The 27,956-nt window shown below is 42.5% G+C and overlaps 1 protein-coding gene across 2 annotated transcripts; it reads right to left on the reverse strand.

Moving 5' to 3' along the window:
- Positions 1-1,643: 1,643 nt before the first annotated feature.
- On the reverse strand, positions 1,644-27,893 carry VIPAS39 (VPS33B interacting protein, apical-basolateral polarity regulator, spe-39 homolog). 2 transcript variants are annotated; one of them, XM_006086955.3, is made up of 20 exons: positions 27,741-27,893; positions 23,213-23,305; positions 22,459-22,561; positions 20,865-21,011; positions 19,477-19,515; positions 19,075-19,139; positions 18,294-18,350; positions 16,087-16,179; positions 15,164-15,197; positions 14,570-14,672; positions 12,543-12,570; positions 10,070-10,143; positions 7,753-7,828; positions 7,190-7,324; positions 6,557-6,598; positions 6,127-6,216; positions 4,252-4,338; positions 3,627-3,716; positions 3,116-3,220; positions 1,644-2,262 (listed from the first exon to the last, which is right to left on the reverse strand). In XM_006086955.3, exons 2-20 carry the CDS (start codon positions 23,303-23,305, stop codon positions 2,242-2,244), a joined length of 1,482 nt encoding a protein of 493 aa, XP_006087017.1. In that variant the 5' UTR covers positions 27,741-27,893; the 3' UTR covers positions 1,644-2,241. The 2 variants fall into 2 exon arrangements, with proteins under 2 accessions (XP_006087017.1, XP_023608254.1); XM_023752486.1 differs by lacking the exon at positions 19,477-19,515.
- Positions 27,894-27,956: the final 63 nt, after the last annotated feature.

Below are 27,956 nucleotides of genomic sequence, written 5' to 3' on the forward strand. Positions count from 1 at the left end.
TTCCCCTCACTGTATTCCCATCCCTCCTTCCCCACTGCCTGCCACATGGATTCCCAGCTCTACCACCAGCCACGTAGACAACCTTCCCGAGACCGTTTAAATAACTGCCATTCTTGAATAAGATCAAATCCCAGTGATAAATCTCACATATAGGTTAGATGGACAGACACAGACTGCATACTCCAGTAGTCTGCTTCTCTAAATGAACCCTAATACACTAGTTACTAAAGCTATGAATGTTTGAAGACTAGCCAATAATTTTAGCACAAGCTAGCAAATTAAACTCCTGTTCCTTCACAGCAAGAGATGATTAGGGGAGGAGCCAAACATGGTTACCAGGAATCACAAAGAGGACTGCAAAGTGGAGGAGCAAGAGTTGGAATCCACATTGGGGGGATAAGGACACATTTGTGGTATCTTAATCAATAAAGGGGATGAAAAAAAAGAGTTGGAGTCCAGTCCCCTTAAGCCGGATTTCTCAGCATTGTCATTAGTGATACTTGGGGCTGGGTAAGTGTTTCGGAGTCTGTCCTGTGCATTGTAGGATGTTTAGCAGTATCGCTTGCCTCTACCAATTAGTAGTACCATCCAGTTGTGGCAACAAAAAGTGTCTCCAGACATTGGCACAGTTCTCTTGGGGGGCAAAATTGCACCCACGTGAGGACCACATTGCCTTAAAGCCTGTGTGTGCCTCTGCACTCCGCAGTCACAGGAGACAGAATCCTACAAGCTCCGAGAGAACTGTGCTCTCCTATTAGATTAGGATCATGAGTCCAGAGAGAGAGGGACTCGCCCAGCATCACACAGCTTGTCAGTAGAGCCGGGACCAGAGGCCAGGTCTTTTGATCCCCTGCTCAGGTCTCCTTCTGTTAACCACAAGGCCCTGCTCTCTCGAAGCCCCAGTGCTCCATACCCTGACACCTGTTGGTAGGCTGCTGAATGCAGTCACTGAGGCAGACGGGTAGTGGTCCCAAGAGACTGGGCAATTATTTCTTTGTTCTGCACAAAACAACTGGAGGGAAAAAGAAGGCACCAAGGAAGAAACAGCTTTATTAGGAGTCTACGCATGTCTGGGAAAAACGAGTCCAGTCACAGAGAAGAGAGGCTAACATTGTATAGGGCAGGCATCTAGCATTACAGAACATCCTCTTAAAAACCAAGTGTGATACTAAAGCCTCCATCTCAATATCCTAACAGTCAGAAATGCTGCTGAGGTCAGCCCGAGTGGAGGCTCCTAGTGTGACAGCAAGTTCTGTGCATCCGGGAGAGCTCTGGTACTGCCAAATCTAAGCTCCACACAGGTGGGCAGTCTGGGGCAGGAGAGTTAGAGGGAAAGGCAGTGGGGACGTTCTCGTCACCCACACAAGGTCATCTCAGTCTGCAGGTGAGAGAGGAACCAGAGGTCCTTGAACAGAGGCTAGACTGGGGCAGCAGAGGGACGCTGGCTGAAGACACACGTCTGGGCCATCTGTCATAACTTGGAGTGCTTCGTGCATTCTGGAGTGAGGGCACCTCCACGAGGTCCTGCAACATTGGCACCCTTCTCCAGGAGCCTGGGAGAGAGCCATTTTGGTTCTGTTGTGACTCCATTCACAGCAGAACTGGCCATGTCCAGCACCAAGTCCAGGGTCACAGTCGTGGTCACTCTATGATAGCTGCACCTCCTAGTCTAGGAGACTTCTTTAGCAGAGCAGTCACTTTCCTCAGACCAAGAGAGATCTTGCCCCAAACGGGCCCAGTCTAGAAATGACTCCACTTTCACGTGAGCACCAGGTGGAGGGAATCTTTCCCATGAGTCGAAGCTTTAGATCTTGGCCCTCAGACAATGGCCCTTGGACAGAAGATCAGTGCTCAGGCACCAGTTTCTGTCCCAAGAGTAGCAGGTGTCACCTGTTAATGACAGGCCCAAGCGATGTGCTGCTGTAACTCTCCCAAAGGAGAGTGCGCGCTCTGTCAGCTTCAGACTGAAGAGTCCTGGGTTCAATTCCAGTCAAGGGCACGTATTTTGGTTGCAGGCCAGATCCCAAGCCCCGGTCGGGCAAGTGCAGGAGGCAACCAAACAACGTGTCTCTCTCACATCGTTGTTTCTCTCTCTGTCTCTCCCCCTCCTTCCACTCTCTCTAAAAATCAATGGCAAATATCCTCAGGTGAGGATTAACAAAACAAAAAAAAAAGAGAGTACACTCTTTTCAAAGGCAGGAAAGGAAGAAACGAGGCAGGTCTCAGGGTAGCTGATGCCACTTAATTCTTCCACCGAATTTGCTGTGGGAAAAAACAATGATCATTTTGCACTGATCCCTACAGAGAGGTAGTGGGAATGCAATAAAACAAGACTCACAGGTAGGTACTGTAAGGAAAAGAGGAATGGGGAGGGGGGGGAATTTTTTAAAAATATGTAGCAGAGTTCATTTATTCAGATACGAACTAGACACTTATTCTGATTCTCACAAGCCTGAGTTGGGGATTTACTCTGATCCTAACCTTCTCAGGGCCAAGATTAAACTAGCTTCTGCGCTGGCTGGTATGGCTCGATTCCCAGTCAGGGCACATACCCAGGTCGTGGGTTTGATCCCCAGTCAGGGCATGTACGGGAGGCAACTTATTGATATTTCTCTCTCACTTTGATGTTCCTCTTTCTCTCTCTCTCCCCCCCCTAACTTCCTCTCTCTAAAATCAATAAAAACACATCCTTGGGTGAGGATTAAAAATAAATAGTTGAACAATCATTTAAAAAAAAAAAGATTCACTAGCTTTCAATGACTCCAGGTAGGTCCCAAAACATCTAACAGGGAACTAAGATCAACATTAACAAAAAGCTCAGCAATTTCATGCTATGAGAGACAAGCAGGCTGTATTTCCCAAATTGCTAAAATCGATTTCACCCTCTTCTTACTTCCAACAGGTAGGTAATATCCATTCCCGGGATGTTCTGAATCTAACATTTGTTCCTATATTGCCAGTAGTAAGTCTCTCCTACCTGCTAGGTTTAACAATTTTCAGAGCGGTTACAGTTAAGTCTCAAACGGAGGTCCCCAGGTTACCCTTTTATACACTTGATGCTACTTTGAGAACTGTCTGTCTCCCAAGGCTGTGGCGGGGTAGCTGCCCTGCTCACCGTGCTGCTGAGAATGGCATCGATCTTCTCCTCCTCTGCAGATCCTTTGTCCACCTTACTCCTGTACGCTAGCAACTGCTGACGGTCCTTCAGGTCCCGGCAAGTCTGCACACCAAAACCAACAAGCAGTGAGCCCCAGATCAGCCTTCTCTAGGAAGGTCTTTTGCTTTTTGTTACTCCCACTTCGAGCCAAGGTTCAAGAAGAGGCTGGGTGACAGGGGCCAAGTCCCCTCAGAACCTCATGCTGGACTGAAGTCTACAGAGCTTATGTGACTTGATTCAGTTCTCTGAGTTCTCTGAGTGCAACAGACTTTTAAGAGCACAGAGAAACCAGTCAGAAGGCTGGGAAGATAGCATAGAAGTGCTGGCCTCCAAACTAACTCCTGCCAGACCATTTTGCCCATTACGTCGAAACTGATGGCAGGATCTCAGGGTCCAGGACAGAGAATACCATAACCCCCCACTCTCCACTGAGGCTCTAACTCAGGGTTCTGATTTCCTGGGGACTCACATCAATGACGACATCGTGGCACTTGAACTTGGTAGCTAAGTTCAACTTTGTGTCCACATCTTCCACTAGATTGACATACTCCTGTAATATCTGTGGAAAGAGGTACTTCTGATTAATGATTCCCAGAACTCTGAAAAGTAGGAAAAAAAATCCGGAAGAAGGTAGACGAGTTCATCTACAACATCTGCAACCACAGGACCAGTTCTGTGATGGGAAATGAGGTGGACCCCAAGCAGCATTCCGCACTCCCCAGGAAAGCAGGGAAGAGCACGCTCTTCCATAACCTAGAGCTGGATCCCCAGGCCAGCAACGGGCATGCTCCACACCTGATCTGCACTGTGCCCTGATGTCCCTACTCAGTGAGTTCTCCTTTGTATCATTTCACCAATATGGCAGTACTCCACACGGGCTAAACAGTGGGTGCTCCTCAGAGAGGGCAGGTTACTTCTAAAGGGCAGAGGAGAACGTCTCTCCCTGGCCTGTCCTACATCAAGACCAATACAGCCATCATGTTGCCCTTAAGGGGAGAACAGAACAGGTCAGGTCTCCTATCACTGACCAGTAAGAGGCTACAAGGTAGGTCTCCTAGAGGATCCTGTCCCCAACTCTCTTCAGGAGCCATTACCTGGACGGGGGCACTGTTCTTGTGCAGAATTTCCACAACCCGATGGAAGCCAATAGGTGCTCTCTTCTTGGTGTAGCCCAGCCAGTTCTGAGAAAGAAGATGGCAGTAGTAGGTAGGCCAGACACGAACAGTACACCCTGAGCTTGTCTCCCTGCATTTTACAGTCAGCCTAGAATAATGTGATGGTGAGAGTGGATGGACTGGGGTGGGGAACAGGGAAATGAGAGATGAGTTTTTTAGAAAAGTCAAGAAACTTGAGACGGTGGGAGAGAGTCAGAAGTATAAGTTCTTAGATTTATAGGCACTAATGCAGAAAAGTGTGAAATACAGCTAAATGAAATAAGTAATTTACATAACCACACTTGTAGTATGAACTTATCTAGGAGAAAAGTCCTGCTCTTTACATCTCTACTTTTTAAAAAAATATATATTTTTATTGATTGGAGAGGGAGACAGACATAGAAACATCAATGAGAGAGAATCATTGATTGGCTGCCTCCTGCACCCCTACTGGGGATTAAGCCTGCAACCTGGGCATGTGCCCTTGATGGGAATCGAACCTGGGACTCCTCAGTCTGCAGGCTGACGCTCTATCCACTGAGTCAAACTTATATTTATATAAAGATGTTTCTTTGTATTTTTTTTTCCATTGATTTTTAGGGAGAGTGGAAGAGAGAGGGAAAGACAGAGAGAGAAACTTCAATGTGAAAGAAACACATCAACTGGTTGCCTCCTGCATGAGCCCTCACCAGGGCCCGGGCTGGGGAGGAGCTTGCAACCAAGGTACGTGCCCTTGACTGGAATCAAACCCGGGACCCTTTGGTTCGCAGGCCGACGCTCTATCCACTGAGCTTAACCGTCTAGGGCAAAGAGGTTTCTTTATAAATTCGTGAGGAAAGATCTGGAAAGCACTCATCAAACTTTTAATGGCATCTGCCTTGAGGAAGTGGGTGAGACTAGGAGCAGGAAGTCAGTGGAAGAGAAGCGTCACTCTTTACTCTTTATACTTCCATACAGTGTTTGATTTGGACACAGACACGTATTGCTTTGGTAGTTAATGTAGCTAATTAAATAACTAACAAAGGGGGGAAAACAGAAAATTCTCAAACCCATAATGAAAACAAATCAGTATTTAAAATGTCAACCAGTAGACATGACAACCAAATATAATGCAAGATCCTTGACAGCGAACCAACACAAGAACAAACAGAAACCGCTCTAAGGAGCTAATTTATTACAGACTATATATATGATTATAGTATTAGATTAATGTTACATTTCTTGAGAGGAGTTACAAAGGAGAAAAATTTTTAAGAGAGAAGTAGCATGATGTCTAAAACTTACCTTCAAATGGTTCAGCGAAAGAAAAAAAAGCTTATTTGCTGTCTCTTTTTCTACGTGCATAGAAAAAGAGAAAGCATATATAGCGAGAATGTTAATAAATGAGTGAAGTAGGAAAAGATTATTAGTATTCACTATAATATTCTTTCAACTTTAGGCGTGAAATTTTGGAAAATAAAAAGCTGGAGGAAAGATGTAAGCCAGTTACTGGAACAGAAGACTCCCATGAGTCTAGGATAGTGATGGCGAACCTTTTGAGCTCGCCGTGTCAGCATTTTGAAAAACCCTAACTTAACTCTGGTACCGTGTCACATATAGAAATTTGTTGATATTTGCAACCATAGTAAAACAAAGATTTATATTTTTGATACTTATTTTATATATTTAAATGCCATTTAACAAAGAAAAATCAACCAAAAAAATGAGTTCACGTGTCACCTCTGACACGCGTGTCATAGGTTCGCCATCACTGGTCTAGGATAACAAGAGGATGTGCCTGAGGCATCAGCAGCACAGAGAGATCCAGGCACTCACCTTTGTGGTAAAGAGAGCATCTACATCATGCCAGGCACGGAGCTTGGCGCGGGCGGCTAAGGCAGTCAGCACATATTGTTTATCTGGGATCTAGAAAGCAGAGACCAGAGGAATTTAAGGGGAAGTAGGAAGGTGCCAGAGGAGGTACTTGAGAATTCTGGAAAAGATAGGCAAAAATATACCATAGTGTTGATTCTGCCTCTTAAAAACCTGTAAGTCTCTCAGGTCACCAAGAACCCCGTGGTTTCCAAGCCCCAGCACTGAGGTAGGCCGTTCAATTAAAACCTTACCTCACTCCCCACAAACACTTCCCTTTCTACCTTTAACCGTGAATATAAGACACTTACTGTGCAGGGTTACAAAGCAACATCCACTCCACATAGGTACCCTGATACTACTTTTACCAAAGCACCGACCATTTTATATCTACCTTAAATGTCTTCTTCAGGTTGACTGGACTGCTGAATGTCCCCTAGGGTGAAAGTGGAGAAGAAACTGTATTGTTACCGACTTTCCCAAAATACCACCCAATCCCCCATCTTCTTTTGTACTGACTAGACTTTCTACATTTTACTCTGTAACCAATTAAACCCAGAAATTATTTTGAGAGCAAAGCTCCATCGGGTCTAATCAGGTATCATTGCAACCCAGCTTAACAAGACTGGGTTAATAAGTACGGTATTTTTCCCAATTTTATGCTAATCCAAAGTCCATTTGTGATCATTAAATTTTATAAAATGTGTTCAAACATCCAGTTACCTGACACCCTGCTGCTCTTCTGTGTCAATCCATGTGCATTTATGGGCCTTTGAACAGAGCCCGCTGTGGGACCAGCACTGCTGAGACAGAACGTGCTATGCTATGGGCCAGTTCACTGGGCACCACACAAGCCTTACAAACCCCTCTTCCCTCCTGGCTCACCCCTGAGGGTCAGGAAAGCCTCCAGGTGGATTTCCAAGAACTACAGGCACCCTTTGATAACAGGGTACATCAAAATACTGACTTCGAGCTACGTTCCTCTGTGCAGTGGGAGTGTGTGGGGTCTTTCCCGTGTTGCCTGTACCTCGGGCTCCGTGTAGTGGTAGAAGCAGGAATAGAAGAGTGTCGTCACTAGTGGCATATTGAGGATGGAAGCTTTGCGGGGGTGCTTCCGGAAGATCTCAGTCTGTCCTGCTGCTTCTAGATGGCGGTCATTTGCCTGTAGTGGAGCGAGCCAAGTGAAAAAAAGAACTATGTCCATGCAGTAGAAGCAGAGAGAAACTTAATGCTACAGTAGCTGCATTTCCTACCCTAGGAAAGAGGCAAGGAAGAGAAAAAGAAACGGCTAGGATGACCCACGGGAGTCTAAAAGCCCTAAAATGATGATAGATCCAAGTTGGATGGAGGCAGACAGAGAAGTGGCAATGCAATGGGAATTCTGGGATGAAGAGAAAAAACTTCCAGTTTAACTGCAGGTGAGAAGGATAAGGATGCTGAGAACAGTGGAGGGAAGGGGCTATGGTGGAGAGGGAGAAAACGAAAGGCTCTTAGAGACTGTAACAGGAAATGACATATGTGGGCAGAGCACAGATGGGTCCCAGAGGCTGATGGCACTGAAGCAGAAAACACAGATACGAGGAGTCTAACCTCAATAATGATCTGACGTTCCAGGAGCGTGTAATGGTCTTGTATGTGTGCAGAATCTTCCACTGAAAATGGCAAACTGATAAAGAGCCAGAAGGTTAGTACCTTTTTCTCTACTCAAACAGAAAACAAACCCAACTAAACCAAATCACTACTATAACATAAGAGGTTCATGGTGCTTCATAAATCTGATCTCAATTCACCTCTGGAGCATCCCTAAAAGGCAGAAAGCAGAAAATAGAGCAGACCTTTGGCTGGGATTTTGCATTTAAGGTTTTTGCCAACTAAAGAGGGATCCTGAAAATTGACAAAATATATGTAGCCATTAGTGACTTTGTTGAGGAATGAACTAGAATCCTCTCGCTGTGGGAGGTGTAATGATTGGTGAGTCACTTGGCTAAGGAGTGAGCCCAGCCAACTGCTCATCTGCATTGCAGTGAAGCACTTCGGTTCATGTTACTGCTTAATGTCAACACTTAACTCTCCTTCAGGGTCACTTACATTTGTGAGCTACTGTTTTACTGTAGGGTAATAAGGTAAAATTAAATTACATGGCATGGTAGTATTTTTGTAGACTGGTATAGATGTCAAAGATTTACACAAATGTCAAAGGTGCCATCTTCAATACTACATTATATTTTTACACATGAAGAAGCTGAGGGACAAACAGTGTCTTACCTAAAAGGCACATGGCAAGTCACTGGGTAAGGCCAGGAACAGAAGCCAGATTTTAAACTCCCAGTTCACAGATCTACCCTTCAGAGACTGTGGCCTTATTCTCCTACTCCACGCATTCCAGGAAGAATTCTGAAATTCAATTATACTGTCCCACATTAAGTGTGAGCCACAGCCAATTTTTAAAAGAGGTAAGAGGAAATGAAAATAGGTTCCAGTCACTTCACTACTCTAACTTTTCTCTTTGTTTACAAGAGACCATAGGACATAACTCAGTATTTGATTTGATAAGGTTAAAAGTGAAGATGGCATTGACGTAAATGAATTTCTGAATGTGAAACCTGAAAATCACGTCACATGAGGAATGACTGGAACCACTGTGAACACTGGGCCCGGAGAAGCAAGGTTCACTGGGCAGACTCTACACTTGCCTTAGATTCAGGGAAGCAAGATTTGGCTTAATATAAGGAAGCACTTTCCAATCATGAAGGTTGTCCAACAATGAAATGAGCTACTTCCAAGAGCAGCGAGTGCCCAATCATTGGAAGAGTGATGTGTGGGGCTGGTTTTCACAGGGACTGATATTCTGGGTCAGAGCCTGTACTGAATCAGTGGTTCTTGAACTTTGGGGTTTCAAGGACCAGTAACATTGAAAATAATATATAAGGCAGTGGTTCTCAACCTGTAAGTCGCGACCCCTTTGGGGGTCGAACGACCCTTTCACAGGGGTCGCCTAAGACCATCGGAAAACACATATATAACTACATGTTGTTTTTGTGATTAATCACTATGCTTTAATTATGTTCAATATGTAACAATGAAAATACATCCTGCATATCAGATATTTACATTACGATTCATAACAGTAGCAAAATTACAGTTATGAAGTAGCAACGAAAATAATTTTATGGTTGGGGGTCACCACAACATGAGGAACTGTATTAAAGGGTTGCAGCATTAGGAAGGTTGAGAACCACTGATAAAGGTAAAGTGTTTCCCACTGTTACTGTGATACATATGGTCATAAATCAGCGGTTCTCAACCTGTGGGTCGCGACCCCTTTGGCGGTCGAACGACCCTTTCACAGGGGTCGCCTAAGACCATCCTGCATATCAGATATTTACATTACGATTCATAACAGTAGCAACATTACAGTTATGAAGTAGCAACGAAAATAATTTTATGGTTGGGTCACAACATGAGGAACTGTATTTAAAGGGCCAGAAGGTTGAGAACCACTGTCATAAATAATTACAACCAATTTTATTATCAAAAAGTGTATATCCAGTCAAGGACCATTTTTTTAAATTTGTATGTGTGTGTGTGTGGGGGGGGGGGGGGGTTGATAGAGGAGGGGAAAAATCCCAAAATAAAAGGCAGTCTTTCAATTAAATAAATTAACTTTCAAAAGAAAAAAACAAAACTCTATATTGTCTTTATTTTCCTTAATTTATCACCAATCAATGAAAATCCTATTGGGGACTAGTATTTCAAACCACTGAGTAAGACAATTTTTAATGATGCTTGTATGATCCATTGTGTTAGCCTTTCGCTTCAACTATCTATCCATTCCACTCTCTTTCAGTCACTTAATTCCTTTGCATATGAGTATTTATACTTAAAAACATTTCTTCTTCATACTTACCCAATGCAGGTCTTAAGAAATTCTTTCCGTTTCTCAGGGTCCTGAATGCTCAAATGCTCTCGATAATGGGACAGCTTAAGAAAAAAACATAGAAAGGCTGTGAGCTAGTTTATCTCCTTAGAAGGGGGAGGTAACTCCTTAAGCAGACTTTCCATGCCTAAAAACTAAATTCTTGCCAAGCCAGTGTTGCTCAGTGGTTGTGTCAACCTATGAACCAGGAGGTCATGGTTCGATTCCAGGTCAGAGCATATGTCTGGGTTGCAGACTCGATCCCCAATAGGGGATGTGCAGGAGGCAGCCGATCAATGCTTCTCTCTCATCACTGATGCTTCTATCTCTTTCTCTCCCTCTCCCTTCCTCTCTGAAATCAACAATATATAATACACACACACACACACACACACACACACACACACACATTTTTAAAGTTAAATTCTTCATTATCAGAGATTCCTTCTTGGTATGGATTGGATGTGGGGATGGAGAGAGCAAAGAGTGATTTGAAATTACTCTTTGGGCCCTGGCCAATGTGGCTCAGTTGGTTGGGCATTGTCCTGTGCTCCAAAAGGTTGCCAGTTCAATTCCCAGTCAGGGCACATGTCCAGGCTACATCCTAGATAGGGGGCATGCAGGAGGCAACCGATCCATTTCTTGCTCTCACAACCATGTTTCTTTCTCTCTCTTTCTCTTTCTCTCTCTCTCTCTCTCTCTCTCTCTCTCTCTCTCTCTCTCTCCTTCCCCCCCTCCCTCTCCCTCTCCCTCTTTCTAAAAATCAATTTAAAAAATCTTTACAAAAAAAGTCACTCTTTGGTTTATCTATAATTGCAATATGTAATATGGTAGCCAGTAGACACATGTGTTTGTTTATATGTAAATTTAAACTAATTAAAAAGAAATAGATTCAGGTCCTTAGTTGCACTAGTCATTTTTGAAGTGCTCAACAGCTACAAGTGATCTGTGGCTCCCACATCGAACAGCACAGATATAGAATATTCCCATCATTGCAGGAAGTTCTACTGGGCATGCTGATCTATAATAAAACATCTTCAATTCAAACATAATAAACTACATGCAAAAAAAAATAAAGTTTTAAATAAAACTGAGTTACCCAAACCACATTTATTTTCACTAATCAAACTTCAAAACAACAAACTTTATAAGAATGCCGTATGGAAAAAATTCCTTAGTTTCAAATCTATGGAGATTAAAAATAGAAACAAAGACTTTTCAAAATGATTACTACAAATTGCCAATCATTTTCAGCAGAATAAGATAAAGCATTTTTTGAGACTTTACGCTGACTTAAATATTAAGTACATGTTCCTTTTACAAAATATTACTAAAAAAGATTTTCCTGAGTTATACTCTGTTGTGTAAGCAAGTTTAACAACATTATTAAATGTGCCAGCCAAACATGAGCACTGCTCTCACCACACATGTGCTGTACAGTGACTCAAGGAACAATCCTGCCACTGACAGCACTGGGGAGTTGAGCCCCGCACTATAACAAACTTCAAAAAATGGCCCTAGCCATTTGGCTCAGTGGATAGAGCGTCAGACTGCGGACTGAAGAGTCCTAAGTTCGAATCCAGTTAAGGGCACATGCCCAGGTTGTGGGCTTGATCCCCAGTAGGGGGCGTGCAGGAGGCAGCTGTTCATTTATTCTCTCTCATCATTGATGTCTCTATCTCTCTTTCCCTCTCCTTTTCTCTCTGAAATCAATAAAAATATATTTAAAAATGGATCACTAAAGTTTTAGTAATATAATTAAACTTTTGGTTAAATTTCAGATTTATTCTCATATTCCAGAAGTTCACTCTATAATGGTGAAAATCTGACAGAAATCTATTTTAACATTCAGTCACTGAGCTCTAGCCAGTGTGTGCTGGGTGTGCCACTAGCTTGACCTATCTTCCTTCTTGACATATATCTGGTTTCTTATCCCTCTTAGCTTTCAATAGTGTCTTTTCTTTCCTTTTCTTTTTATTCATTTTAGAGAGAGAGTGAAAGGGAGAGAAACATCAATGCATTTATGCATTCATCGGTTGATTCTTGTATGTGCCCTGATCGGGGATCAAACCCTCAACCTTGGCATATCAGGATAATGCTCTCATCAATGGAGCTATCCAGCCAAGGACCAGCATCTTCTTTAGTATTAGAAGCCAAAATCCAAAAGCTCCTACAAACCAGGAATTGAAAACAACTAGGAAGAAACACACAAAATTACAAATTGATGAGCCAATTTTCATTCATTTTTTTAAATTTACAGCCCAATTAAAAGAACTTAGAAAAAACAATAAAGTAGTACATCATTTGGACTAAGTTTTCAGGATTCCTAGATGTCTCTCTCTTCTGAATATAATCAATACAAATGGAAAATAAGTATGTTCAATCATTCTGGGATCCTGGCGACTGGGTTTTGGCTTAGATTTCAGTTAAATGAGTCCCCAACTGAAACAAAGGCCACACTTACCGCAAACTCTTCTGTCCTATCTAGGAACCTGGGAAGAAGCAGAAGGAACACAGCATTTTTATCTATTGACATGTGGCAGCATAACTTCACAAAATAAGACAACTGCTCTAAGAGAACACAATTCAAACTCATTTGCCTCCATATGTAAGATAAACCCTTGTCTTCTTAAACTTTCTACCACAGCAACCCTTTGAAAACACATGGTGGACGAGGTATCAGTGTTCCCCTGATCTTTCTAGCTGAGCAAAAAGCAGGGACAAGAAGGCACCGCAGGGCATTAATAACTGTAGGGTTAACTGGGCTCATGGGAAGGTCAGAGCCTCCTTAGCCCACAGTAATGCCATGGACCCTTTGAGGAAGAGGCAAGCACTCTCCTTCTCTGCCGACTCCCGAACAGGTTTTCTACATTGTGCTCGTTTTCATGTGCAGAGTGAAGTGTGCTTTGCCTTTCCCAAAAGGCCGTAAGGCCTTGGCGAACAAGGACTTTGATATTCTGATCCCTTCTCACTCTGAACGGTCCACTATACTCAACATCATGCTTTGACATAGAGGTGAGGCTTACTGAAGCCTGTTGACTGGGAAGGAGGGAAGGAGGGAGAGAACACCTTGCCTTGATCAATGTGCCTTCTGAAAACTCATGGCTAACCATCTGTAATCTTGACTCTAACCAGGTGACCTGCTTTCCCCACCTTAGTCTTTGGGGAGCTCATCACTGTGCTGGAGTCACTGGTAACTGGAGTTACCCTAGGCCACATGTCAGGCTCAAGAGAGGTTCCAACCCCTTCTCTGACACTGAAGAAAGAACATAACATACACACATTTTAACCTAAAGGTAAGAAATAACCTACTGATTGGAACGAGATAAGAAAGGAAAATAGAAGACACCCCCTTCCCAACCCACTCTCCAGCCCCAGCAGATATGCCTACCTCTTACCTCTCCACCAATCAGAATCCTGCCTAGTCTCATTAGCCCAACTCAGTTCCTAACCTCTTCCATAAGGCTATCCTCCGGTATCCTGACTAAAAGTTACATTTGCTTCTTCTGCTCTTCCACTGTACTTCTCACTACCAACACTGTAATTTAAGATACCTTCAGCCCTGGGACCAGTAATAAAAGATACCTTCAGGCCTGGCCGGTATTGCTCAGTGGTTACAGCATTGGCCTGTACACCAATCAAGGGCACGTCCCTGGGTAGCAGGTCCGATCCCCGCCCCCATTTGGGACGGGTGTGGGAAGCAAACAATCAATGTGTCTCTGTCACACTGATGTTTCTCTCTCTTTCTCCCCCCAATCTTTCTCCTTTCTTGCTCCCTTCCACTCTCTCTAGAACAGTGGTTCTCAACCTTCTGGCCCTTTAAATACAGTTCCTCATGTTGTGACCCAACCATAAAATTATTTTCGTTGCTACTTCATAACTGTAATGTTGCTACTGTTATGAATCGTAACGTAAATATCTGATATGCAGGATGGTCTTAGGCGACCCATGTGAAAGGGTCGTTCGACCGCGAAAGGGTCGCGACCCACAGGTTGAGAACCGCTGCTCTAGAATCAATGGAAAAAATATCCTCACTCCTTGAATGAGAATTTAAAAAAGAAGACACCTTCACTATAGATCTTCCATTTTAAAAATGCTTACTAAATATTAATACTACAGACTAGGCATTATGGAAGTAATTTACATAACACTAACTCTTCATCTTTATAATGATCCTGTGGGGTAGGTATCACCATCTCCATTTTACAGATGTGAAAACTGATACTTGGAGAGACTGGGTAACTTGCTCAAGGTCATGCTACGAATTAATGGTGGAGCCAGTCGATGCAGGTATGTCTGACTCCAGAACCTGGTTCTGAACCACCTGGTACATAGTCACCTTATCACAGCCTGTGGTGCTAGTTATCCCATCACATTTCAATATCTTGTCTAACAAGCATTTCCAGAACAAACAGACAGTGTCTTCTTTGTGTTCCCCAGAGTTCTTTGAAAAAAATAATTTATTTACTGGACCAGATGATCAGTTCTTACCTGAAGAGATCTAAAAGCAGCTTTTGATCCCCTATTTCCTTAAGGAAGTGAATGAGATGTCTCAGGGCAACCTGTCGCACCTCCAGCTCTCGGAAGAGGACCTCTGAAAGGCAGGAAGAAGTTAGGTGGAGAAAGATTAAAGTTATTACTCAAATGTAAAATTGGTCTCCCTACTCACACATTACAAAATTAATTCCTCAAAGCCAATCAGGAATTTTTTTTACGGTACCCATCCCTAAGGCTCAATCCACCATCAACACACTCCATGGTTTAGGGCAGCTCTATGCCACTGAGTCAGCTTTCAGTTCTCACCCATCCAAACATAAGGTACTCAACATCAACTCTGACTTTCTCAAACCAACACAGCTGTCTGTGTGCCCAGTACATAGAGGGGTGTTGCAGTTAATGTAGTTGCCACTAACGGATGACGACTGCCCTCAGAGACGTGAGCTGAACTCTGAGGTCTCAGGCCAGTCCAGCTGTCTCTGCCGCAGACTTGATGCTGGTAAATTCTGGTATAAAGCCACATGCCTATCTCCCCTCAAGTGTAGCAGACATCGTGCTGAATGAAGATTTCCCTCAAACCATGCTCACCTTTGCTCAGTGTCCTCTTCAGGAATATCAGAACCTGGAGGAAAAGAGAACAAAGAGCCCTCGCTGGTTTGGCTCAGTGGTTGGAGTGCTGGCCTGCGGACTGAAGGGTCCCCAGTTCAATTCCAGTCAAGGGCACATGCCCGGGTTGTGGGCTCCGTCCCCAGTGGGGAGTGTGCAGGAGGCAGCCGATCGATGATTCTCTCTCACCATTGATGTTTCTGTCTTTCTCTCCCTCTCCCATCCTCTCTGAAATCACCAATGTCTAGGAATGAGATCAGCAACTCAGTAGGCACCTTTGCAGGCCCAGACAACACATTTCTTGATGTGATGGAAGGACAGGTGGTGGACATCTGGAACTGCGCTGTGTCTTGGGAGCCCACATGCCCGTGCCTGTACTGGCAAGAGATGCCTCCCTGCTCTCACATCTCTCCTCCCTCAGAGTATAGTAGCCAACCTACTGCTTCTTGATTATAATCAAGAGTTCCACACACAACACATGTCCTACCAGCTAGGCTTTAAAATACGTGTTACTGCCAGGCCGGTTTGGCTCAGTGGATAGAGCGTCGGCCTGCGGACTGAAGGGTCCCAGGTTCGATTCCGGTCAAGGGCATGTACCTTGGTTACGGGCACATCCCCAGTGGGAGGTGTGCAGGAGGCAGCTGGTCGATGTTTCTCTCTCGTCGATGTTTCTGACTCTCTATCCCTCTCCCTTCCTCTCCGTGAAAAATCAATAAAATATATATTTTTTTAAAAATAAATAAATAAATAAATAAATAAAATACGTGTTACTGAGAATCCTACACATCAAAAGGAAATCCAGGATCTTTACTTGACATTTAACCTAAAATGTTAAAGTCTATTCTGACTGGATTTTCAGAAACTAACAAAAACCAATTAAATAACAAAAAACCCCCACAACTCACAGCAGTAATGACGTTTCCATCATGCATGCTAACTGCTTCCTCTAAGAGTTGTAGCTTGTCCTGTAAGGAGCGGAATCTTTCTAGTGAGCAGACCTGGTGGAATAAGAAGAGAATTAGTGTGCTGGGAGAAGACTGTTCACTACATTCCTCTGTCACTGGACACGGAAGTACAGGCAAGAATAAAAGGAAATGTCTCCAAAGAAAGCCACTTTATTTTTACACTGTGGTGCCCAGAACAATATAGACAGTAGTTTCCCACCACACCCTCTCTAGTCAGCCTTATGCTCTGTATGTCATTTCCTGATGAAGTCTTACCAAAGTCAACAGGTAGAGATCACTTCCTCTTTTTTTTTTTTTTAAATATATTTTATTGATTTTTTTACAGAGAGGAAGGGAGAGGGAGAGGGATAGCGAGTTAGAAACATCGATGAGAAAGAAACATCGATTCAGCTGCCTCTTGCACGCCCCCTACTGGGGATGTGCCCACAACCCAGGTACATGCCCTTGACCGGAATCGAACCTGGGACCCTTGAGAAGGCAGGCCGACGCGCTATCTGCTGAGCCAAACCAGCTAGGGCACTTCCTCTTTTTATAATGAGGTATAAGTTACATACAATAAAATCTACCCTATTTAAATGTACAGTTCGGTGAGTTTTGACAAGAATAGAATTCCATGTAACTACTAACACAATCAAGATACAGAATATTTCCATCACCCCAATAAGTCTCCTTGTCTACTTTAATGTCCATACCTTCCCATCCCATCCCCAGTCTATTATATATACCACCATTTATTTACCTATTTAGCTCTGGATGGATATTTGGATTTTCATTTTGGGGGCTATTATGAAGAAAGCTGTATGAACATTTGTGTATAAGTCTTTGTATGGACATGTTTTTGTCCATACAAAACATGCATTGTAAATGTTCACAAATGAAATTAAGTGTATGATTAACGTTGTAAGAAACTGCCAGACTATTTCCCAAAGCAGTTTTACTATTTTTCCTTCTGGCTAACAGTGTACAAGAGTTCCACATCCTCCTAATATTTGATATGATCAGTATTTTAAAGTTTAGCCATTCATTCTAGTACCTGCATAGTGGTATCATACAGTTTTAATTCACATTTTCTTGATAACTATGTTGAACACCTTTTCAAGTGCTCATTGGCCATTCATATATGTTTTCTGTGATATAACTGGTCAAATCTTATGCCAATTTTTATTGGATTGTTTATTTTCTTATTACTGAAAATAACTCTTTCTTATATATTCTGTATGAAATCCTTTATGTCTATTTTGCAAATATTTTCTACCAATATAATGATATTTTCATGTTTTAGTTTGTTTTTTTGTTAATCCTCACCCACGTATATTTTTTCCATTGATTTTTAGAGAGAATGGAGAGAGACTGTGAGAGAGAGAAAAAGAGGGAGAGAGAGAGACCGAAGGGTCACAGGTTCAATTCCTGGTCAAGGGCACCTACCTGGGTTTCAGGTTCAATCCCAGCCCCAGTCAGGGCTCATATGTGTCTCTCTCACGTTGATGTTTCTCTCCCCCACCCCCAGTCTTTTACTCTCTCTAAAAATCAATGGAAAAAAATATTCTTGGGTGAGGATTAACAACAACAACAAAAAAGTTAACTAATGGATCTCAGACCTAAACATAAAAGATCGCGCTCATTCTTTTATTTATTTATATATATAAACATAAAAGATTGCGCTCATTCTTTTATATATATAATTTTTAGAGAGGAAGGGAGAGGGAGAGAGAAAGAGAAACATCAATATGAGAGCAGAACATCGATTGGCTGCCTCCTGCACAATTGGATCCAGCCCTGATGGGGAATTGAATCGTGATCTCCGATGCTCAACCACTGAGCCATGCTGGCCGGGCTGAACTGGCAACCTTTTGGTGTACAGGACAATGCCCAACCAACTGAGCCACACTGGATGGCCACCCTCATTCTTAAAAGCACTTTTCCCTCTCGTCCATCACTCTTTCCCCATTACCCTATCAAAGTAACACTAAACTCTAGAGAATCTCAAATTTTGCAGCTGACTTTTCATCTTAGTGAATTTATTTTCTTCCTGAAAACCACTTCATTTAACAATTCGAATTGAAGAGAGGGGTCAAGAAATCCTCCCTATGGGAACAGCGCCAGCTTCCCAAAAAATCCCACAAGACTTCATTCCCCAGTGGTCTTACCTTGCCCTTCCGAAGGCGTCGCACCGTGTCGCTGGGGCTCCAGTCATTGCTGTAGTCCTGGAATATTAGCAACACATGAATCCCAAGAAGTTAAGGGATCAGAATTATCAGTGTGCCAGCTCCCCACCTCAAACTCAGTGTCTTAGTCCCTAAAGGGGACATATTTTGTGGGAGGGAATGGAGAAAAATTAATGAACTGAGATAGTCTTGTTCTGAATTTCTGAAGGAACTAGAACAGGAACAATACAGACGGGAAGAGATGAATCAAAGACAGAATGAACCAATTGACAAAATCAGTAATGCTGTGCCTACTGGTTTAGGATTTCAACCCCTCGATGCAATCAATCCCATTTTGAGACTCTAAATAATAGCTATGCCAGCATAAGGAAAGAGGGAGACATGTTCCTTTTCCAGACTTTAGGATATAGTTTCTTCCTTATGAATCAATTTGCTTTTTTATGTGCTTCATGGGAGTACAAGCTTCACCAAGTTTCCAGTTCACATTGATGATCAAAAGTTTCAAAGTACAGCCTTCAAAGAGCAGCACAATGGGGAAGGAAAGTGTGCTAGGACTGAATCAGAAAATAGATACTTTTGAGTCCAAGTTCCACCATTTCATAGCTGTTAGACCCCAGGCAGGCCCTAATGTTTAGAAATCAGTGTTCTTATCTATAAAACGGGATTACATTAACAGGTGCTCAAAAAGTTGGGAAGATCAAGCAAGATAATGTCAAAGCACTTTAGACCGTGTAGTGTCAACCCAGTGTAAGGTATTACTCACCCTAAACTCCCCCTTGGGTCTCCCCAGCTCTGGAGCATAGCTTTTGGCAGGTGTGTCCGAAAGAGCTGAAAGAGAACAGGCAGCTGTTTTAGAAGGACACCACCTTCTTGTCATTCCTTTCCTCAATGCCTCCTTCTTGACTTGTAGGCTCCCAAGGTATGTTTTAGGGCCCAAAGTAATTTTCGGTACCTCTCCAAAGCCAGTATCCCTAGGAGTCACCCATTCCCCTGTAATCAGAATCTACCTCTTACTCAGTATGAGAAAATTTCTCTAATAATGATGAGAGATTCAGAATAAATTTTATCAAATCGTCTAATTACCACTTTTCTCCATGACTCCCCAGACTATACCCAGATCAGTAACGTCTCCCAAAGTAATCAAGAAAAGAGGGTCAATGCCTACCATCAGAAAGGGACTGGAAACTTCCAAGTCTAGTTCTCCCTAAAGATAAAGAACACATGAGGGAGGAGGTGAGCAGTTAAGCCAGACCCATTCTGGCTTGGTTAAGGATGTAGTGTGTATAAAACCTTATTATGCATTATGGGAACTTAAAAAAAACTTTATTCAATTTCAGAAATTATCTTTTTTCCATGGGGACAAAAGGCAAGGAGGAAAAAATTTTTTAATTGCAATAAAATATACATAACATAAAATTTACCATTTTAACTATTTTTGAGCCTACAGTCCAGTGGCATTGAGTACACCAAAAGTACAACCACTGCCATTATCCACCTCCAGAACTTTTTCATCATCCCAAATTGAGGCTCTGTACCCATTAAACAATAACTCCCTGTTTCCCTCACCCCCAGCCCTGGTAACCACTACATATCCTACCCTCTGTTTCTATGAATCTGACTATTCTAGATACCACATACGTGTTTAAGTGGACTCATACACTGTTTATCTTTTTGTGTCTGGCTTATTTCACGTAGCACAAAGTTCTCAAGGTTCATCCATGTGGTAGTATGTACCAGAATTCTGTTCCTTTTTAGCTGAATAATATTCCATTGCATGTACATTTTGCTTATCCACTCATTAGTCAATGGACATTTGGGTTATTTCTACCTTTGGCTATTCTGAATATTGCTGCTATGAACATTGATGAATAAATATTTGTTGAAGCTCCTGCTTTCAATTCTTTTGGGTATATACCTAGAAGTGGATTTCTTAATCATATGGTTACTGTGTTTAACTTTTTAAGTTTTTTAGGAACTGCATACTGTCTCTCACACGTTCTACAGTCCCACCAGCAGTGCACACGGGTTCCCAACAGCAATGCACAGGGGTGGGGAGAACTTTTGACCTAGGCAAATTTCTTCAGTACCTGTCAAGGGGTTAATGCCAATTGTATTCACATTCTAGAAACCCAGACCAACCCCTCTGAATTTCTCTCAATTCTCCCACTCTTGATCCCCAACTGCCAGCTCCTTCAATAATCTTCTCCCACAGTAAATAAATAGTATAACCCAAGTATTTTGTTGTTGTTGTTGTTGTTGTTTTTAATCCTCAACTGGGGATATTTTTCCATTGGTTTTTTTAGGGAGAGGAGAAGAAAGAGGGATCAATGTGAGAGAAACACAGCAATTGGTTGCCTCCCGCATGAGCCCTGACCAGGGCCCAGGCCAGCGAGGAGCCTGCAACCAAGGTGTGTGCCCTTAACTGAAATCAAACCTGGGACCTTTTGATCTGAAGGCTGACGCTCTATCCACTGAGCCAAACCGGCTAGAGCCTGAGCATTTTTTTGAAAAAGGAAAAGACGACTCCTTGTGGCTTTAACCACCACTTTTTACCTCTAAAAAAGTTGCTCAGGGAATAGGTAGAAGTAGGTTTGGGTAGCTGCGCATAGGAGGAAAAGCTGTTCCGGCTCTTTAGCTGTTCACGCCCCTCGTGGTTTAACCCACTGTTACCAGCAGTCTCTTTGATGGACCATGAGATACCTGTAAGATAGTAAGAACTAAGTCAGTCATTCTCATCCAAATAAATCCTAGATAACAAGCATTCCAACAAACTCTAAAAGCTTTTCACCAGAGGCCCTGGTCCTTTGGCTGACATGGACTCCAAAAATCAAGGCAGGGAGAAAAGATAGAATCAAATAGACTAATCAACAGAAAAATGGGCAAAGGAAATGAATAAAGGGATCACAGAAAAATATTCAAAGGGCTATTAAATACATGAAAAGATGCTCAACCTCACTTTTAATAAGATAATTACATACATGAAAAGTACACTGAGACACCACTGGTCCCCTCTAAGACTGGCAAAGATCCCAAGGTTTAATAACACCCTGTGTCGGCAAGGCTGTGGGGACACAGGAACCCTCTGACATTGCATTGCTGGTGGGAGTATAAATTGATGCAACCCACATGGAGGGCAATTTGGCAATATCTATCCAATACAGATGCAAATGCCCTCTGCCAATAACTTCACTCTAGAACTTGATCGTTCATAGTCACCTCTGAGAATACAAGGTTATTGATAGCAAAATAAACAACATAAGATTGGAAAGAATATAAAGTTCATCAGTGAGCTGATTAAATAAATTACAGAAAATCCATATATAGTAATACCATACTGCTATTTAAAAAAACAGAGAATGAGAAAGCTCTTTATGTACTGATATGAAAACATTTCCAAGCTATAGCATTAAGTGAAAAGTGCAGGGTATAAAGTATGCTATCACTTGTATAAAAAAGGGGTAAGTATATTCCTATACATATTTATAAATGTAAAACGAATCTTTTGATGCATACATAGGAAGCAAACAATAGCAGTCAGTAATTTCTTGGAAGGACAGGGACTAAGAACTAAGTAGGAGGGAAACCTTTGCCTGTATACCTTCAATACTTTTTTATTTTTAAATCACGTGATAGTATTTCCGATTAAGAAATTTTTTTTTAAATATCCTTAAAAATCTGATAGACTCTGCAAAGGTATTAAGTGGTATTATATAAATACTAGGCAGCGAGACTTGGTGGCTAAGGAAGTCAGTTATGCCAATAGTTATGAGCATGTAAGTCAGTAGTTCTCATATTAGAAGTATCTGCAGTGCTTTTTATACAATGAGATCCCCTCCACCCCATCCCTATCGCCTACGGAATCAGAGTCTCTGGAGTGAACCCCAGGAACCTCATTTTAACAAGCATCCAAATGGGTCTAAAATAGCCAGTTAAGTATTAGCCCTAGGACAGCAGACCTACCCACATGGGAAATACTGTTGTATTTCCCCAAGGATCTTCTCCTGGGGTTAAATTTCCAGATGTGTGCATCTGAAAATAGCTACCCTCATTCCCTTTCCTGACAAGCACTGAAGAGACAGACAAGTGGGCCTTCATTGGTGATAAGAACCCTGAATGTCACTCCCCTCGTCGGGCCTTTTCTACTTACTTCCCACAGGTTCCCCAGTCCAGCTGACTCTCTCCAGGTCATCGTCGTCGTCATCATCCACGAAGTCTCGAAGGCTATTCACTGCCCGCTTGGATTCCTTTAACTGCAGAGGAACATCAGGTGGACACTTAGGCAATCAGCAATGCCCACCCTTCTCTTTGAAAACCAAGAAGGCTGAGGAATTGGAACTTGAAAATGGCCAACACTTTCACCTTCTGTAACAGAAAATCTAGTCTGCTAAATATTTGCCAAGAAAACAAATTGCGTTTTAGCCAACACTGCAGTCCCGTGGCAAAGGAGTTGGGAGGGCTCGGAGTTCTAATCATATTCCTGGCAATGCCTTGCTGTGTAAACCTGAATTAATTTGCCCACTCTCTCAGGTGTTAAAAGGATATGTTCCTGCATTTATAAAACAGACACAATAAACGGACAAAATCTCCACCCCAGTCCATCTTTCAAATAGAATAAATTATATCACATGATAAAAGACAGGATTCTTAAAACAAACAAACAGAAAGAAATGAATCATCTTAAGACTATAAAGTAAGAAGGGCAGAGAGTTGGTTTTAACAATCCTTCTGTTTCTTTTCTGAGGGCTCCTCTCCATGAACATTTTCCTAAAGATTTGACCCAAATGATTTCTGAGCCTAATGGAGACCTGGTGAAGTCAGGTTACCAAGCACACAAAGGGAAGGAATGTTAGAGGCACTGAAGGGAAGGGTGTGACCTTCAGCAACCGTTCATGGAAACCTACCTGAGAGAGCTCATCATCTTCATCATCAAAGGTGAAAGCCTTGAACTTGGAGCTGTTCCAATATTCCTCCTCATCAACCTTTGTCCGATTCATCTGGAGTGAGAAGAAGACCAATGTACAGTATGTCCCTTTCTAGATTCCCCCCCCCAAAACACTACAAATTCCCCACAGTAATCAGAGATGTATAAAAGAATCTGGTAAAGCAAATACTGAACCTGCCATGTAAAATCAGATTCTTGGGTATCCAAATGATCAAACCATACTTTTGATCCTCTAATTACCTACTAGTAGTCATTCATTCCTACAATACCTACTTTGTTCAAGGCACTCTCTCCGGTATTGTAAGGGATATTTTAAAAGTGCAAGACACAGTTCCTCTCCTGAAGGACCCAATAACAGAGCTGAAGTATTCAGCACAGGTATTTAGAGAGGTAACAGTGCAAGGCAGGCAAGTGTTTTAACAATGCATTGCCACCCAGCCATTGTGGCTCAGCGGTTGAGCGTTGACCTATGAAACAGGAGGTCACGGTCAGAGTTCTGGTCAGGGCACATGCCTGGGTTGCAGGCTCGATCCCCAGTGGGAAGTATGCAGGAGGCAGCGGATCAATGATTCTCTCTCATCTTTGATGTTTCTATCTCTCTCTCCCTCTCCCTACCTCTCTCTGAAATCAGAAAATATATATATATAATATATATATATATATATATATATATCTGTATATATATATACATTTTTTTTTAAGAATTCATTATCAACTTTGCTGAACACAAGATCAAAGCACAAACAAGCAGGTCATTACTGCATTCATGTGTTCAACATATATATATTGAGTGCCAGCTCTGAGGCTCTGGGAATACTACAGTGAATAAAACTGACAAACATCTTGCTCTCATGTATGCTTGTTAAATGCCTGAAAGAATAAAAGCAATTAAAAAAAGCAGAACTATCCTTCCTATATCTTCAAATCTTCATTAATTTATTAACAAGTACCTGCCCAAACTTGGGAAGTAAGAGCATAGCAAAAAAAATATGTGTGTGTATATATATACACATACATATATATTATACACACACACACACATTTGGTCGAAAGACCACAAATCCCTCTCTCATCTACTCTAAAATTAGATTCTGGTCTGAAAAATATTTGCCCTAGAATTACAAACTAAGTTATCAATGCTAACTGGATAGACTGAAAACTGGTTTAAACCAAGAACTAGGTCCAAAATTTCCACAGCACCACAAATAACTCCAAAGGCTCCGTAGTGTCAAATTCTCAAGGATCAATGTGCCCTTCCTTTCATTACAATAGCACCTTTCTCAAGAGAACCTTCAGAAACGCTCATCTTGGCAGCCCTGTTGTGGTTTCTGATGGCCCTTACCATATTCTACTTTCCCTTTCTGTTTTCAGGGCATATAGGGATGGCAAAGGTACGGTTGGCAATTTTCTACTGCCTGATCCCTTCCCATTCTACTGAACCCAGATGTAGCTTAAAAAAAATTTTTTTTTTTTGTAATTATAGTTTTATTGATTTCAGAGAGGATGGGAGAGGGAGAGAGAGATAGAAACATCAATGATGAGAGAGAATCATTGATTGGCTGCCCCCTGCACATCCCCAGTGCAACCCAAGCATATGCCCTTGACTGGAATCGAACCCAGGACCCTTTAGTCCACAGGCCAATGCTCTATCCACTGAGCCAAACTGGCTAGGGTGCTTAAAAATTCTTTTGTATACTTAACTCCAGGGAGTCAAAATCAAATTAAAAAGCTGGCAAACAATGAAATCATCCCTCATTAGTGGTACAAGCACAGGTTTTGTAGTCAGGTAGTCTTGAGTTCAAATCTTTATTTCTCCAATTCTGAGCAAACTGGGTAATAATTTTCCTTATAAGCCTTGGAGAAAATCATATCCTACCTACACAGGGTTGCAGTGTAGAATATATAGGACTCAGGAAACACCTATCAAAGTGCCTAGCAGAAAGTAAACACTAAACATTAGTTTCTTTTAGTATAGGATCTCTTACCGACATCTTCCTACCTCAGTTTCCTCATCTGTAAAATGGACATTAATAATAGAAACCTATCTTATAGGACTGTTGTGAGGCTTAAACCATTTAATACATGCCTGACAGAAAATTAATGCTCAGTATTCTTTTAGTATTTTTTAAATTTAATTTAATTTTTATTTATTTTTAGAGAAAGAGGAAGAAAGATCCATTTGTTATTCCACTTATTTATGCATTCATTGGTTGATTCTTTTTTTTTTTTTAATATATTTTATTGATTTTTTACAGAGAAGAAGGGAGAGAGATAGAGAGTCAGAAACATCGATGAGAGAGAAACATCGATCAGCCGCCTCCTGCACATCTCCTACTGGGGATGTGCCCGCAACCCAGGTACATGCCCTTGACCGGAATCGAACCTGGGACCTTCCAGTCCACAGGCCGACGCTCTATCCACTGAGCCAAACCGGTTTTGGCTCATTGGTTGATTCTTATATGTGCCCTGACCAGAGATTGAACCCACAACCTTGGTGTATCCAGCCAATGCTCTAACCAACTGACCTACCACCCAGTCAGAGCCCTTAACTTTTATTATTAATAAAGTATTATGGTACCTTGGAAGAAGCTAGAAAGAAAATATTTTTAAGCAATCCTAAAGATTAAAAAAAATTTGATATAAAAATTCTTAGTGGCCATCACAAACACTGTAGGTGTGCATAGAGCATATACTGTAAATGTCTCTGGCACAGGTGCCAATTTATAAAGCACTCACTTTGTCATCCTCAGAACAACCCTGTAAGTCAGGCCTGGCAGATTTTTTTTCCATTTCACTGTTGAGGGAAATGAGGCACAAAAGGATTAGCTATCAAAGCCACCTTGCTAATTGCTCCTATGATCCTGGTTTGCTGACTCCTGGATCATTTCCACTTTGACCTGCATGGTCCTTCTATTTTTCACTATAGGAAAAACTAGGGCAGGTCATCTTTCACTATAGTAAATAAATATCTGTAAATATCTACACAGAGGATATGCTTTTACTGATTTTAGTAAGAGAGGAAAGGGGGCCCTGGCTGGTTTGGCTCAGTGGATACAGCATCGGCCTGCGGACTGAAGGGTCCCGGGTTCGATTCTGGTCAAAAGCACATGCCGGGGTTTCGGGCGTGCAGGAGGCAGCCGATAGATGATTCTCATCATTGATGTTTCTCTCTCTCTCCCTCTCCCTTCCTCCCTGAAATCAATTAAAAAAAATTTTAAAAAGAGAGAGAGAGAAAGGGGGGAGAGAAACATTGATCCGTTGCTTCCTGTACACACCCCCACTGGGGATCAAACTGCAACCTAGGTATGTGCCCTGATGGAAATCGAACCCGAAACTTTTTGGTGTATTCTCAACCACTAGAACCAACTGAGCCACTGGCCAGGGCTAGAATTTTTTAACCACACATTGTAGACTTGGACAGATACTTGACATCAATTTGTCTATTGCCAAATCAGAACCTAGATTTACTTGGCAAGTAAAGGGGTAAATATTTAATGGCTCAAGAACTTATAAAGCAAGCAGGTACAATTTTAAGAGTGAAAAAGGTTGTTTTAACACCGTTTAAAATACTTCAGAGGCCCAGCCAGTGTGGCTCAATGGTTGAGCACTGACCTATGAACCAGGTGATCACAGTTTGATTCCCAGTCAGGACACACGCGCGGGTTGCAGGCTGATCCCCAGTAAGAGGCGTGCAGCAGGCAGCGGATCAATGATTCTCTCTCACTGATGTTTCTATCTCTTATTTCCCTCTCCCTTCCTCTCCGAAATCAATTAAACTATATTTTAAAAAATACTTCAGAGACTTGTCCTTATGGTCACCTATTTAATAAAAGCCCACGAGGGGAGAACAAGAACATGACCAAGAAAGATGGGGAGTGAGGGGATCAAAACCCGGAAACCAGGCCCTGGCTGAGTAGCTCAGTTGGTTGAAGTGTGGTCCCAACACGCTAAGGTCGATGGTTGGATCCCTGGTCAGGGCATATCCAAAAATCAAACAATAAATGCATAAATAAGTGTAACAACAAATCAATGTTTCTCTCTCTAAAACATCAATTAAAAGTAAAATAAATAAATCCATAACCAACAAGCTTCCCTGCCTCAGGACAACCCAGAAGCCAGCTATGGAGAAGTTAGATTCGGATTCGGTTATCCTCTGCCAAGCCAGGCCTACAGGGATGAGGCTATGAACTGAGACCAGAGGATGTGAGTTAAATTAGTGACAAACGTCCAAGAAGTCAAGGATCTACCGCAGTTGCCACAGCCCGGCGGACCCTTGGTTGACTAAATACTCGTTTAAATCAAACGTCAGGGCTGAGTCCCAGCTCCAACCCTGAGCGTACTCTGGTCTCCCAGCCTGGGGAGCTCCGACAGAAAGAGTCAGGCCTGGGGGTGTCTAGCGACGCCTCAAAGAACAGGGGGAAAGATCATGGTGCGAAGAGGCTGGACTCAGCCAGACCCGCGGCTCAAGGGGTTTGGGACACCCTCACCTCTTCCACACCGAGCCCTCCCAATCAGGACCGCGCCAGGCTCTTCGGCTGCTAGACAAGCCTTTCTAGACTGGGTGTGCGGCATAGCATAGGGGCGGAAGGCGACAGTCGCGGAGGGGCGTCTAGAGGGCACCTGCGGCAAGAAAGGCGGCGCAGGGCATGCTGGAAGTTGTAGTTTCTTTCCGCTCTCGCGTCAGGCGCTGCGCGGCAGGACCA

The sequence above is a fragment of the Myotis lucifugus genome, unplaced genomic scaffold, assembly GCF_000147115.1.
Source record: "Myotis lucifugus unplaced genomic scaffold, Myoluc2.0 scaffold_34, whole genome shotgun sequence".
Classification (NCBI taxonomy): domain Eukaryota; kingdom Metazoa; phylum Chordata; class Mammalia; order Chiroptera; family Vespertilionidae; genus Myotis; species Myotis lucifugus.

What these genes read in the sequence shown, in the direction of transcription:
- VIPAS39 (XM_006086955.3), bottom strand. Translation starts at nt 23,305, where the DNA reads ATGAATCGGACAAAGGTTGATGAGGAGGAATATTGGAACAGCTCCAAG. An exon ending in ATGGAAACGTCATTACTGCT is followed by an intron (nt 15,198 to 16,086) that starts GTGAGTTGTGGG and finishes CTTTTCCTCCAG; the next exon opens with GTTCTGATATTCCTGAAGAG. An exon ending in ATGCTCTCTTTACCACAAAG is followed by an intron (nt 4,339 to 6,126) that starts GTGAGTGCCTGG and finishes CTTCTTTCTCAG; the next exon opens with AACTGGCTGGGCTACACCAA.